A 13824-nucleotide genomic window follows, 5' to 3' on the forward strand; every position below is an offset into this window, starting at 1 on the left:
TTTATTTATTTATTTTTTCTAATATTAATTGAGTTTCAATCGTGTGTAGATTCTTTGGCGGATCTCTTTAGTATTAGCGTTACTTTTTCTCTGATCACTGTAGGTTATTACGCACTGTAACTGTCACTACGCCAATTGATCGTCTTAAAAAAAGGATTCACTTTTAACTGAGATCCTACCGACTGCGCCAGTTAAATATGCGACACTTCAGTTTAAGTTTTAAAAAAGGTTTTATTCTTTCACTTAAACTTAGCGTACATTGGTTAGTTATTTCCCCGACGATGACTGAGGTCTGATGTCTTGAACGGAATTAACTTTGGTTGAATTCTCCGACGGTGTCGCGATTGACGTTTGTCTTGAACAGAACTGAGTTGGCTTCTTAGATGTAGACTATTTATATTATGATGCTCGGTTTGGGATTCGGATTTGGATTCGTAGGCGTTGGCTTCGACTTCGGCTTCGGAGATGGAGTACGTGACTCGATCGATATGTGGTATTTGATGAAAGGCTTCCGCTGCGTATGAGCGGTGTTGCATTACTTGGGGGTGGCTGAGAATAGGGCCTCTGATTGGTCAGCTAGGATGGTGTGATTCTTGAGAATCGATTAGTAATTGATCTCTGAAGAGTGGCGTGATTCTGGTGCGGCTGGATTCTAGTGCGGCTGGATTCTAGGGCGGCATCTATTGTTTTATGTTCAACTTCCAGTTTAGGGTGTTTGTTTACATTGCCTGCAATCGGCTACGCGTGGTCCATTTCGAGCGTGAGATTTTTTATGAGGGTTCGAAGCTGAGGGTGTCGTATTGTTTATAGTATTGTGGGTGCAGGGTAATAGACATAGACAAGGGTATGCGGAGCATGGACTATAGATATGTCACTCCCCCATTGTTAGATTTAAGCCTGTCCTCAGGCGATTATCCTTGGATATAGTTCAGGTGCGTCTAAAACTGTGCCTGCTGGGGATTCCTCGTCTTCGTCTAAGGATGTTTCTATGTGCGGGTCGGTTTTAGGCTTATTGCTTTTACTTAGATTAAACAATTTGTAGCTTAATCCTATTATGATTATGACAAATAGTAGTATTAAGCTTACATGTAATACATTATTTAATCGCGTATTTTCTATTACGATTTATTTGGTTTGCAAATAAGACAATGGTTTAATTTTTGTTACGTTATTGTTGATGTAGATGCTTTGTGCAAATTCTGGTATGGAGTTGGATATTAAGAATTCATTTAACTGTATACTGCAATTATGTATTTTTATTAATGCGTTACCTTCTACTTTTATTTCTTGGTTTAGGCAATCTTGGTTTAATATGGTTTTTGGTAATTTCCAAGTTAACAATATATTGGGTTCTATGAAACTTATTTGAAAGTTTTGGTGTGCTTTGGTGTATGGACATTTTGTTTCTACTTGTTTGACTATTCCTGAAATACATTCGTCATTTATTTTTCGTTTTGATTCTTTTTCATATACCTCGTTTTCTAGAACGTAATAATTTTTTTGCGTTAGGTCAGTGAGGATGTTACTGTCTTCATCTGGATATGGGACAATTTTAAGTATAGGAATATTTCTGATCTCTCGTGGGATGTTGGAAATTATTAGTATTTCGTTAGTGTCTGTTTTCAACCAGGTAGATGTTTTGATATTTAATAATTTCTCTGAATCGATGTGTTTCAGGTAATCCTGCCTCAATAATTTTGGATTAAAGATCCCTAATCTTGTTAGCTGCATGCCTAATTCAATATCCTCTATGTACTCTGTAAAATGTTGAAGGTTAAATATTAATATCTCTAGTTGCTTATTTCTATCATTATCCTTGTTTAATTTATTGACAACTTCTATGCCAGAATTTACTGCTTGAATTACTAAGTTTAATTCTTTAGCTTGAACACTGTGGCTAGCCAGATTGTTTATTTTCCCTTCTAATTCGACTTTATCATCTTGATCTAATGTTCCAAATAATCACTAAATCTGGCTATATTTCTGCCGCAATATTTATTTACTATTTGCTACGATAAACCATATTAAACTAAACAACCATCAAATTATTATTAAATAGATCGCAAACTACTCTGCTGCCATACTCTGACAAATTTGAAGGCTTCAGCGGTCGAGGTTCGTGAGCTGCCGCTGTTTCGCTGCATTCACATTATATTTCTTTATTCTTCTCTTATTCTCGGGAATAAAAGAAGAATAAAGAATGTAGAATGTAGGTTTAAAAAAAAACTTTAAAAAAACATAATAATTAACTAATTAACATATCCATATTATTTCAGTGGCGGTGAAGATGAAAATACCCAACGAGCCAGCAGATAAAGTGATTAGGAAGGCTATTCACAATATTAAGAATAGCTATTTTCAAAAGGGCGCAAGGGACAAAAAATACAAAGCTCTGGCATCCTTAGACAATAATTAATAATAGTTTTTAATAAATAAAACTAATTGGAAAAATAAACAATTGAATGTATTACTTTTTTATATTAAATGGATGATTTTTCGTGAAAAATCATCGCTTATTAAGTGCATGATTTTTCGGCAATGCTCGATGACATCTCCATGTTAAAGTAAACAGCTCAGCGTATGGCCGGTCATCAACTATGTCATCGGGGGTAGTGAAGCGGTCATCGACGTGTCAGCAGCTAAGTCATCGATGACCCGTACTGCAGGGTTATAACAACTTTTGTAACACATAGATAGCTTCTATGTAGCCGACAGGTGCTGGTCGGGATCCGAGGTCTGGGGTAGTCGATTACACTATGTATGTACATACATATGTAATAAATAGTCAATAGAACTATGGAATCAGATTTGCTGCTTCCAATAAGTTTGGGGCTCCTGGTTTATGGTTAGAATTAAGGTTTGAATTTGAACCATAACTCCGTGTGCCAAAGTAAAACTTTTGGAATGTACTTTGCACAAGACAATTGTATGCCTGGTTGAGTAGATCAAATCCACATACTTCGAACTTGGAATATGCAGCCGGTTTTCGCTCTCTTGTGATTACGATTTTGGAAAAATTCGTACGAATTCCGGGTTTTGCAACTTCTTTTTATCAATAGAGCTTAATAAAGTTTAATAAAAAAATTTCTTTGTTATTTGGAAATTAAAATATTGTAGTTAAATATTTATTTCGTTTTCGGAGTCGTATTATATGAAATAAAAAAAAAAAAAACTTGTGAATGAAAGGACAGACGACATCTGTCAGTGGCTACTGCCAACAATTGATATCGATATTTATCGGTCATCGGGTAATCGCAAGTTTTTGTTGTTTTGGTGTGATTATATTTGATTTGATTGTAAATAATTTTATTATATATTAAAAGATACGCTAACATAAATTTCCAATTATTTATACGATATATCAATTTAAAACACAAGCAAAGATGTAGGTTAATAATTTTTTCCGCCCATACAAATTTGGATTTACATACATACATGTATTCAATGTGCAGTTCATTTTTGAAAGCTCATTACCAACTGTATTTAAATTGTTAATATCCAACGATTTGCGTAGACCGGAGAATGCCAATTTGCGATTCGACGTTAATTGGCAATTTTTTGGGACTTGGGATAATGGCTTATACCGGCAAAATCTTTTTAAAAAATTGAAAACCTGCTTTTGGTGACTTTTTGGAATTTCATAATATTCATTCGACATCTAAAGTCCTGATATTCATTATAATTATGGTTTGTTAAATAAATGTATAGCCTTTCATTTAATTTTTAGTTCGTTTCCATAAAACGGCTTTACAAATTATTTCTTGGGCTTTATTTTTGTTCTTTGATACGTACATATAAGGTGATGCCGTTTGAACCAAATTTCTAATGCTGAAATTTAACGTTAAATTCCGTTACTGAAATACGACCGTTTTTTCATAAAAAACACTAAAATTGTGAGTTTTAAAGGTCGTTAAAGATAAAATGGTATGTTGGGTGGGTACCTTACGGTATTGAACGATAAACAATCGGTTTGGTTTGAAACGTAAATATGTTTTTGCATAGTGATAGAAAGCTGTAGATGCCGACTTGAAAAATGTAAAACTGCGCAGCCACCAAATTAAAAACAAAAATTTTGGTTTATATTGTATCCTAATTTTTATCTCGTGCTAAGTATTTTTTATTACAGTGTATTACAGTGTTATTCATTAAACATTTATTGACCCCCAAGTAAATGAGAAAACGTCGGTTTGCGCAAAAAAATGCACTCTATCATTCCAATATGTAAAATAACCAATATCCAAGATTGAATGCAAGAAAACTGATAGGAAATATCATCCTCGAGTACTTATCAATTATGTTCACATCTTTGATCTTCGGTATAGTGGCTTTGATGGCAGATGCGCTTTTTTTTATTGCATGCAACATGCGAGGTCTAGTTGAGATTCCTGAATACATAATGTAAAAATTAAATGCAACTCAATAATTGAAGTAGCTTACCCCTCTGTGAACGATGTCGCAGTTGGTTACGTGCAGTGCCATAGTTGCGCGTAATTCGAAAACTTGGCGGAAACTTGGCCAAGTTTAAGGTCTCGGTGCCAATAGAGCCAATAGTCGCATTATAATTACTTTTCCGTAACGAAGGTATGGGGCTCATGCGTACATCCTGAAGCTCAATTATGTCTTCTGTCGTTGAACACGTTACAGATCTTTCACATTTACCTATAGATCATGATTATATTCAAAGATATTTTATTAATGAAAGGCATCTCAAATTTAAATTTTGTTGACTGTTTTATTGTCTGTAATGGACTCTTACAGACAGGAATGGCACACGTTTTACATGGTATATTAATTTTTTTCAAAAAGATAAGTATAATTTAAAAGTTACCTATCTTTTGTCGATCACAGTCCTTGAGTTTCTTTATCTTTTTTTTTGCTCGTTTTCCCCAGTACGTGTAGTTAACGGCCGCGTATTCAAGAAGCGCGGCAAAGACGAATACGAAACACATCACAAGGTAGATATCAATAGCCTTTACATAAGATATTCGAGGCAATGAACTACGAACGCCAGTGCTGATCGTTGTCATAGTCAGCACCGTGGTAATTCCCAAAGCAACCCTTGCACTTGTCGCCTCGTGATTAATCCAAAATGAAACCCATGACAGCATGACGATTAGTATGCTAGGAAGATAAGTCTGAAATACAAAATAACCGATGTTTCGTTGCAATTTGAATGAAAGGGACAGGCGCTGATACACTCCAGTGGCGAGCCGCTCTTTCCGATCATTTGTTTCATAACCAATAATAGTGAACTGGGGCAGTTCTGCGTCTTCCACACCACGCACTGGTGTTGGCTTCCAGTACATGACCACATCGCTGACCGTATATCCATCTGCGTAAAAGATTGCAGATAATTATTCATTTGAGCCCTATATATTAATACTAATATTATATTATAATTCTTATCAGTATATTAATAATTGATAAAAGAATAATAAAATTAATAATATTAATAGCTAATAGATATAAGATTTAAGATACAAGAAATTAAAATGTATTACCCCAAGCTATAAGATATATTCCTGCACTCCATCTTATCTCTTTCTTTCTTCTTTTATTTATTCGATCGCAACGTGTTTCTGTGATCTAACTTTCTGTTGCATCCATATAAACTAAAAAAAAAAATGTTTACTTTACTTTTTTATAGGGTCTTCCCAAGAACGTGAACAAAGCTGTTCCACTTCAAGAGATGATATCTGAATTTCTTGAGTTCCATGCATATTTTGAAAAATAGGTAGCTTCTTTTTAATTTTATGTCATCCGCAGCTAAAGCCTTTTATTCAGATCAACAAAATGTTCGGAGGCCGTCAAATTCGAATACACGCTATTAAGTTTATATTTATGCATTTGTGTATTTGAATGGAAAAAATTTTGATGGCAGGTAGAGGTATCTTTTTGAATACGAGTTTTCATACAATAGAGATAGCGGTAAAAAGAGAAAAAAGTGATTTCTCGTACTATTTTCAAAATGTGGCTGCTAAAAAATATCGTAAATTGACGGAGCTCTCCTAACGCCCCAACTAGGAATACACATTTGATGGATCAGATCGGACTATTATTATAGCCAGTGTTTAGAGGGGGATATCATTTATATCACACTAGTTTTGAATAATAACGAACGAATTAGTTATTCAAATATATTAAAGGTTTATTGTAGGTGTTCAATTCCATCAGCGCGACCCGTCTGCAGCAACAGCCGAAAGCTCAGATCAAACGCAAGAGCGATAAAGGATAAGCCAGAGCCCAAGCTTTATCGAGGAAATAGCAAAAACTAACAATAATGCTCGATGGTATTTACATGAATATAATTCTTCGTCGATGTGCTCCGAACATCCTCCCCCCGTTGAAAGTGCATGGCTTTCAACCTATCCAGCGTTGACGGGTAGGCAGGCTAACTTCGCAACGCGACTCTGATGATTCCAGTTCAGTTTGTGTGGAATACAGGGTTAGGCTGGGCGCGATCCGTTTGCAAGTCTCCAATCACGTGCTCAGCCAGCCTTGGGTTTGTCCGAAAGCATCGAACACATTTGCTAATGACGCTTGCCCTTCAGCAGGCCTATATTTCTCACGAAGCGATGCAAGTAAGGCTTGTGGACCAGCATGCAAGAACCTTTCATGAAAGATCGGATGACACTTCGGAAGCAATAATGTGGGCTTTGCATCGTAATCTCTATTAGAATTTTCAAGCCTTCCGCCTAAGCGAAGCAGTCCACCACCGAGTATCGGGCGCAGCGAAAGCGAAAGCTCTTGGCAGGAGGTGCTATACTGGCGTGGAACTCCTTAGCAAAATGATCTTGCTGTATACTCTTTAGCTAGCACCGTCTAGCTCCTGCACGGTGAGCGTAGCACTTGATCGAACGTATTCCTTTGTTCAAAGGGAGATAACGCGATAAATATATCCAAGGACACTTCAGAGCTTGCCAAATAATAAAAATAATTCTGAATAATTGAGATGTCACATTGACGACAAAGGTTCAGGCAGTGTACCATCCATATTTTGGCTTTGGTGCTAGGTGCTATCAAACCGAGCGGTCATAGAATCTGGTGTAACGTTCCGTTCTTTTCCCGTCTGATGCAGCTGGGCTGGCTCAGCGGTCGGTAGGCTCGCTGCAACAATATTTGTATGTTGCCCCGACGACAAGTAAGAAGGCACGGGTTGGGTCTTGTACTGGTATGCTAATATGCTTTATTGGTATCTTAAGTCTATCTTACGCTATTCCGACTCCGCTCTCACTCGACTCCCTTGGCTTTGCGGCCCGAGGGTGCCTCACTCCTGGTGGGATGCGCGTCAAGCGTGGCACCGTTGGTTCAAGGGATTGGGGTCTTTGGCTCTTGGCTGCACGCTCGAGTCCGCCTCTCAATCCTCACACAACGTGTTCGCTTTCTAACGCTCTTTTCCCTTCGCTTGGTCTCACTCTTGTCGCTCACTGTGCACTTCACTCTTGCTAGCTCCGTTTGCTGACTGTCCCTTGTTCCTGGTCGCGGCCCTCCTCTTATAGGCTCGCTTCTGCGTCAGCGCCGCCGATGCCGCCTGGCGCTAACGGCACTTTCCGCCATGCGGTGCCCGTATTTTTCCATCGGCGTTCCTTCATTCCCTTGTCGCTTTCCAACGGGACCTGGCTGGTGGCGTGATCTCATGACCATATTTGGTCATGCGCTGGGCCACTGCCGGCCCGATCCCGTCATCCCGCGGCTCTCTCTCCAGGGGTCCTCCCCTCTCATCTTGGGTCCCCGGGAGAGCTCTCCTCGGGAATTCGCCGCCTCCGGATATCCCCGGATAACGGCCGTTAGCGCTTAACCCTGCACTGCCCCCTACGTGTGGGAATACCTTTCCTCACACTGGCTATGATTGGTGGGCCTTCTGGCATGATTTGTGAAAAATTAAACTGTAGGTTGAGTTAGGATTCCATACCAGCCCCAACGCCTTCTCTATGTCTGTTCCATCATGTAATTTGAGCAGTTTTTCTCTGTCTTCCTCAGGCTTCTCCACAAGTATTTTTGGCTCATTGGAGCTCCATTTGCGTCTTTTACTTGACCACGGATCACATTCATCTCTTCAATTATGTCACCACCAGATATGATTTCTTATACATAGTAATCCCGTAGTACGATAACTGGTGCATGGCACGACTTGTTAAAAAGAGTAGCAGCTTAGCTGGAAAATCTTGATTTCATCAGTAGACTTTTCTTGCCAAAGGAAGCATTTCAGATATTCAGCCGGGTGAGACATACATACATCCTAAGCCAAAGCAGTGTGTTGAATATTTTTGGCTGAATGGTTGGGCCAGTCATTCAGGAAGCGCCAAGATGTGGTCTTTGCAGATCCATTGAAAACAAAACCTAGTTTTGTACTGCTGCTAACGAGGTTTCGCAAGCAATGATTCGGCAAGAAAAACTGCGTACAATTTTGGGTGTTAGTAGTTAGCGAAATGTGCTCTTAGTCCAGATATTCCTGAAGGATCGCGATATTTTGAGCTTTCAGCAGAGGGTTTTTTTACAAGTTTGTCTACAGACCTTTGAATCGACGAAGAGCGAGATAGAATGAGTCGCCAAGAACCTCAAAACCAGCACTAACCAAGAGTTGAGCCCCAAGAGTCAAGAGAAAATTTACCATTTTCCAGACGAGAATAGTTTTTCTTTAACAAACGCTCGCAGAGTGGATCCTCACTAGCTGTAGCTACCTCCGATGACAAAAACAGTTTTCAAGCCCCCTAAAACGCTTCACAGCCTTAGACGGAGAATCCTCATCCTTTGGTACAAAGGGTCAGCCAAATTTATATTCTTCGGTACATCTCACCCCGCAGCATTAGTATCCGAGCTGAGCGACGATTCTCCAATGCCAATCGAAACGGGCAAATGACGATGATTTCATTGCAAAATGATGGCTGTAGCTAACAACACGTCGTTCAAGATACTGGGAATAGGTGGAGGTTGAAGTTGTGAGGTTGGGCATGAAATCAATGCAGATGTTTGATGTTGCCGGACGCTCACGTCTGCTGAAATCACTGAGGATGCAACCGGGCTTGAAGTCATATGGAGCAACGTATGATGCTTCCTTTGACACAGCTTGCAACTTCCAGGCTTGTACTGCTGCAAACCGTGGCCATTGCGCAGCCAATTGAGGCAGAGATGCATTTTCTTTGCTTCCTTAAAACGCAAAGAAGGCTTGGCGACCTAATGGCTTTTTCCCGATTTTCGATCATCCTGATCGCTTTTCCAAAATATCGCCTTTACGTGTGCCTGAAAATTAAGGGTTCCATAGTTCGCATCGGATTTTTCGAGTGAACGTATGGTTTCTACTGCTGGCCCGTTTAGGCTACCACGTAGATACTGGAATATTGCCCAACTACTTAGCTCTTGCTCATTGTCCTCCACAGTCCTAAAAATCTAAAAGAAATCTGTCCATTCTGCGAAGCCTCCACTAGAGCTAGACAATACCAAATGCAGCAGCCTTGATTTCAGAGATAAAATGTTGACAGAAACTTATCCGCTAAAAAGGTGAGGCATGGTAGTTGAGTTTGCCTTGCTCAACTGCCTCTGATGTGCGGATAACTAAAGATTTAATTTGGCTTCGATATCCAAGCAAGATATCGTCAGATCAAGTCTTTCCAAGCTGCTCTGAGCAGCGTTGAATTCAGCGCGCATTGATTAACTATTCTTTAGTCACGCGCGTAGGTCAGCCTCGTCAGACTAACCCATGAAATCATTAGTAAGAAATACCTTCATCGCAACGAGTTGCCGCTGGATAGACCTCGTCTTGACATTCTTCACAGAAACAACAGAGGCATTACTAAAGTTTGCAAGGGCCCAATATAACTCGCTGTGTGCGGGCCCGACGAAAAACCAAGTGACGAAAAACCAATGGTTCCAATATGTATTCTGGTTTTGCCTCAGCTTCTAAGGGCTTTGCACTCCGCTTGCACTAACACACGCGTAACCAGAACTATTTCTGAACGGGGTGTTGCATGTGTGTATTTTATGAGTTTGATCGCGAATAATAACGATATAGGTAATTTGATTATTAAGACCGTGGTGCAGGCTCCAGATCAAGTCGGTGTCACCAGAATGTTTAGAGTGCAATATAAATTATATCACCTTGATATTAAATAATAACGCACGAATTAGCTATTCAAATACATTAAAGGTTTATTGTATGTTTCTGGTCGAAGCTTCACTAATTCCATCAGTACGCCCGGCGATAAAAGATAAACCAGAGCGCAATCTTTGGCAGGGAGAGCGTTTATAGAGAGATATAACAAACAGGCAATAGGAAAAACAAACAATGATGTTCGATGACATTTACTTCAAGACAATTCTGCGTCGTTTTGATCGAATTAATTGATTAATTGCCATAGGTTCCTATTCCCTGCCACGCGCTTACTCTCTTTCCCTCTCTCACAAGCTCACAAAATTTAAATTAAATGGGTCATTAGGTGGAAGAGGCCGTCAGCTATCGGGTGTTACAGGCGGACCAACGGATGACGGGTTGGTTCGCTATAACTGTAAGCTTGGACTGGGGTAAAGATGCTTCGGACTATGAATTTTCCTGACAAGACCATCCCCCTACACCAACGCCTGGGAAACCAGGTCTCAAAACAGGGAAGGAGATTCAGTCAGTCCACCGTCTTCAGGCGGCAACCGTTGCTTGGATAGCCTCGAGCGGTCAACAAAGTGATGTCGCAGGTATCAAATCCAGGAGAGCGTGATCCGGAGTTTGCAAACCGTAACATTCTTACAATTTAAATCCGGTTTTAAGAGCTTGCGATTTCGAAAATTAATTTCACGTAACACATCACGTAAATACACATTTTTATGAACGGGAAAAAAAATTAACATATTTGCTGACGTTTAAAGCTTATATTTATACAAATGGAAATTTATTTTCGTATATATATATATATATATATATAGTGACATATCCATAATTCCCCACATCTCATACACATTATGTTTATGTACAATTCATCCACCCCATCCACACAAGTAACAGGACCCCAAGACAGGACTCAAGAATCAATAACTGTTTCTTCCCATACTCTAAGCTAGGGCCCCCCATAATATAAACAATGGACCACATTGTTTCATCAACATTAGAATCACGCCACTCTCGAGAAATCGATTCATTAGAATCACGCCACTCATGAGGACCAATCAAAGCTAGACATAAAACCAAGGAGTATCACATTCCTAGCTCCGTCATGTAATGCAACACCGATCGCCAGCAGTGGATGCCTTTCATCAAAGCCGACGCATCCCCAAATATCGATCCAGGCACGTACGCCACCGACACGAAGATGCAGCCGAGGAAAGCAACGCCCGAAGCCAGAGTCGGGAGTTCCAAGAGAAGGGCTCATGGAAACTAGCCAGCAGCAGAGAGATCAGTTCCGTTTGAGACAAGCAGACCCAAAGTCAAGTCGGGGAATTCATTTAAATCTTGTGACATAAAGATATTTAAGTTGTAAAATAAAAGTCTTTTTTAAAAAACTTAAAATCGAGTTGCGGATATTTAACTGGCGCAGTCGGTAGGATTTCGTTTAAAATTAACTCCTATATTTCGGTAATGGTCAGCTTGTGTAATTTCTAATTACTGTGATCACGTAATCCCGGAATCGTTAATAAAATTGTGAAATCCGCCAAAGAACCTATGTGTTACGAGCACATACGATTTGCAAAACTAAAATTAAGTGAACTGAAGTAAGCGGAGATAGTGATCCACCAAGAACAGTGAAACACTAAATACAAAATCAAAAAACTTACAAGTGAACCAAAATAAAGTTAAAAACTACTGAAAACAAAACAAAACCCAATCAACACCAACAACATGGCGTTACCACCACTATCATTGAGCGAAATCCACTTGAACCAGGCACTGCTGTCGATCAGACAAATACCTGCCTATGACGGTTCATCTGGACAGCTAAGCTCATTTATCAAACGAATCGAATATGTATGCGGATTATATCCAACTGAAGATCTTCGCCAACAAAGGATCCTATTTGGAGCGACCGAGATCCAACTGTCAGGAGAGGCACAACGCATATCGCAAATGATACAACCCAACACGTGGCTCGAACTGAAGACGGCGCTGATCAACGAGTTCAAAAATCACACACCATATGAAGAACTCTTACGACAACTATACACCACCAGATTCAACGGCAGTCTTCGTAAGTTTATAGAAGAATTAGAGATAAAAGCATTATTAATAAACAATAAGCTAAACTTAGAAAACATACCAGAAAATAATGTCATTTATAAAAACGCTTTGAACAACACAATTAAAGATGTCATTACTCGAAAACTTCCTGACAGAATGTTCATGACCTTAGCAAGAAAAGATATTACCACATTGTCTAATCTTAAGAAGGCAGCACAAGAAGAAGGATTGTACGAAGCTAGTACAACAGATTCAGGTACAAATAAAGATCAATCGAAATCGTCTCAATCAAATCGAATGTTGGAAACTATTATCCAAATTATAATACTACTAACTATCACAATCAAACTCAGAGTTCATCTGGAACAGGTCAGACTAATCGAACAAATCAAAATCAAAATTCCCAAAATCCTGGATTATACAATGAGTTCAAAAATTCCTTGAATCAAGGTAGGGCTCAGAATCCATTCAATCAGCAAATATCTCAAAACCAAGCTAGTGGGAGTGGACCCAACCAACCTACTAAAAGAGGGAGGGAGAGCCAGAGGGGCCAAACGAAGATGGACGTAAATTTTCATCAAGCCGCCTCGGAAGAAACCGAGGAGGACCCTATATAAACATTACCATTAATAAAAGAATATTAAGGTGTATCGCTGACTCGGGATCATCGATCAACATCATGAAAGAAAATTATACCGATTCCGAGATAAAAGACGATAACCTTACGGTCCATACCATCAATGGACCTGTCCGTTTAACTAAGAGTATAATGAGGAATGCGAACAAAACATGTCCGTCCGAACAAAAGGGAATGCGCTAAAAGGGAATGGTTTACAGAGTCGAATGCTTTACTAAAGTCGGTGTAAATAACATCCGTCTGTAAGTTACATTGAAAGCCTTTAATAATGAAAGAGGTAAACTCTAACAAGTTCGTGGTGGTTGATCGCCGCCTTATAAATCCATGCTGAGTTGGAGATATAAGTGACTTGCAGAGATGTTGCAAGTGCGGAGTTAAAACCCTCTCAAACATTTTAGGAATAGCGGATAACTTTGCTATACCTCTATAATTTTTTGCATCTGACTTGCTACCTTTTTTATGGAGAGGAATTATAAACGATTCCTTCCAGATCGGGGGGAAGCAAGAAGAATCAATGGATAGGGTGAATAGTTTAAGCAAAGGTCCACACAGAGCCTCTGGACCCGGTGAAAACACCGGCTTAACTAGTCGAAGATCATGAAGTAGGGAACATTCATTTAACAAGGGACTGAAAATGCCGTTCGACCTCGGTAAACCGTATGGGTACGGATGACCAGAGTAGCTTTCCTCAGAATAGGTGGTTTGGAAGAATTGGGCAAAAAGATCGGCAATTGCCTGATCATTATTTGCCGACGTATTACAAAATGATAGCGAGGATGGGTGTGCGGACGTTCTACGCTTACTGTTTACGAAGCTGTAAAACTGTTTAGGGTCCTGAGAAAAACGTATCCTGCATCGAGATAGGTAGTTCTTATAGCATTGAGCATTAAGAACTGAAAAGTTTGACCGAGCTAATACATAGCGAGAGTGAGAAGTAGGAGAACCCACTTCTTGAAATTTTTTATAAAGTCTTGATTTTAAGTTTTTTAGACTGGATAACTCTTTGGTAAACCAAGGGGGTTTTCCAGAT

At 39.5% G+C, this 13824-nt stretch overlaps 1 protein-coding gene across 1 annotated transcript; it reads right to left on the reverse strand.

Moving 5' to 3' along the window:
* Window positions 1-1911: 1911 nt before the first annotated feature.
* Window positions 1912-5326, reverse strand: LOC117186766 (gamma-aminobutyric acid receptor subunit beta-like). The gene is made up of 3 exons (XM_033387991.1): window positions 4829-5326; window positions 4438-4659; window positions 1912-4385 (listed from the first exon to the last, which is right to left on the reverse strand). Exons 1-3 carry the CDS (start codon window positions 5304-5306, stop codon window positions 4210-4212), a joined length of 876 nt encoding a protein of 291 aa, XP_033243882.1. The 5' UTR covers window positions 5307-5326; the 3' UTR covers window positions 1912-4209.
* Window positions 5327-13824: the final 8498 nt, after the last annotated feature.

Source organism: Drosophila miranda, chromosome XR, assembly GCF_003369915.1.
Source record: "Drosophila miranda strain MSH22 chromosome XR, D.miranda_PacBio2.1, whole genome shotgun sequence".
NCBI classification, from domain to species: Eukaryota; Metazoa; Arthropoda; class Insecta; order Diptera; family Drosophilidae; genus Drosophila; species Drosophila miranda.

What these genes read in the sequence shown, in the direction of transcription:
- LOC117186766 (XM_033387991.1), bottom strand. Translation starts at nt 5,306, where the DNA reads ATGTACTGGAAGCCAACACCAGTGCGTGGTGTGGAAGACGCAGAACTG. An exon ending in CTGTGATCGACAAAAGATAG is followed by an intron (nt 4,660 to 4,828) that starts GTAACTTTTAAA and finishes CATGATCTATAG; the next exon opens with GTAAATGTGAAAGATCTGTA. An exon ending in GCGACATCGTTCACAGAGGG is followed by an intron (nt 4,386 to 4,437) that starts GTAAGCTACTTC and finishes TTATGTATTCAG; the next exon opens with GAATCTCAACTAGACCTCGC.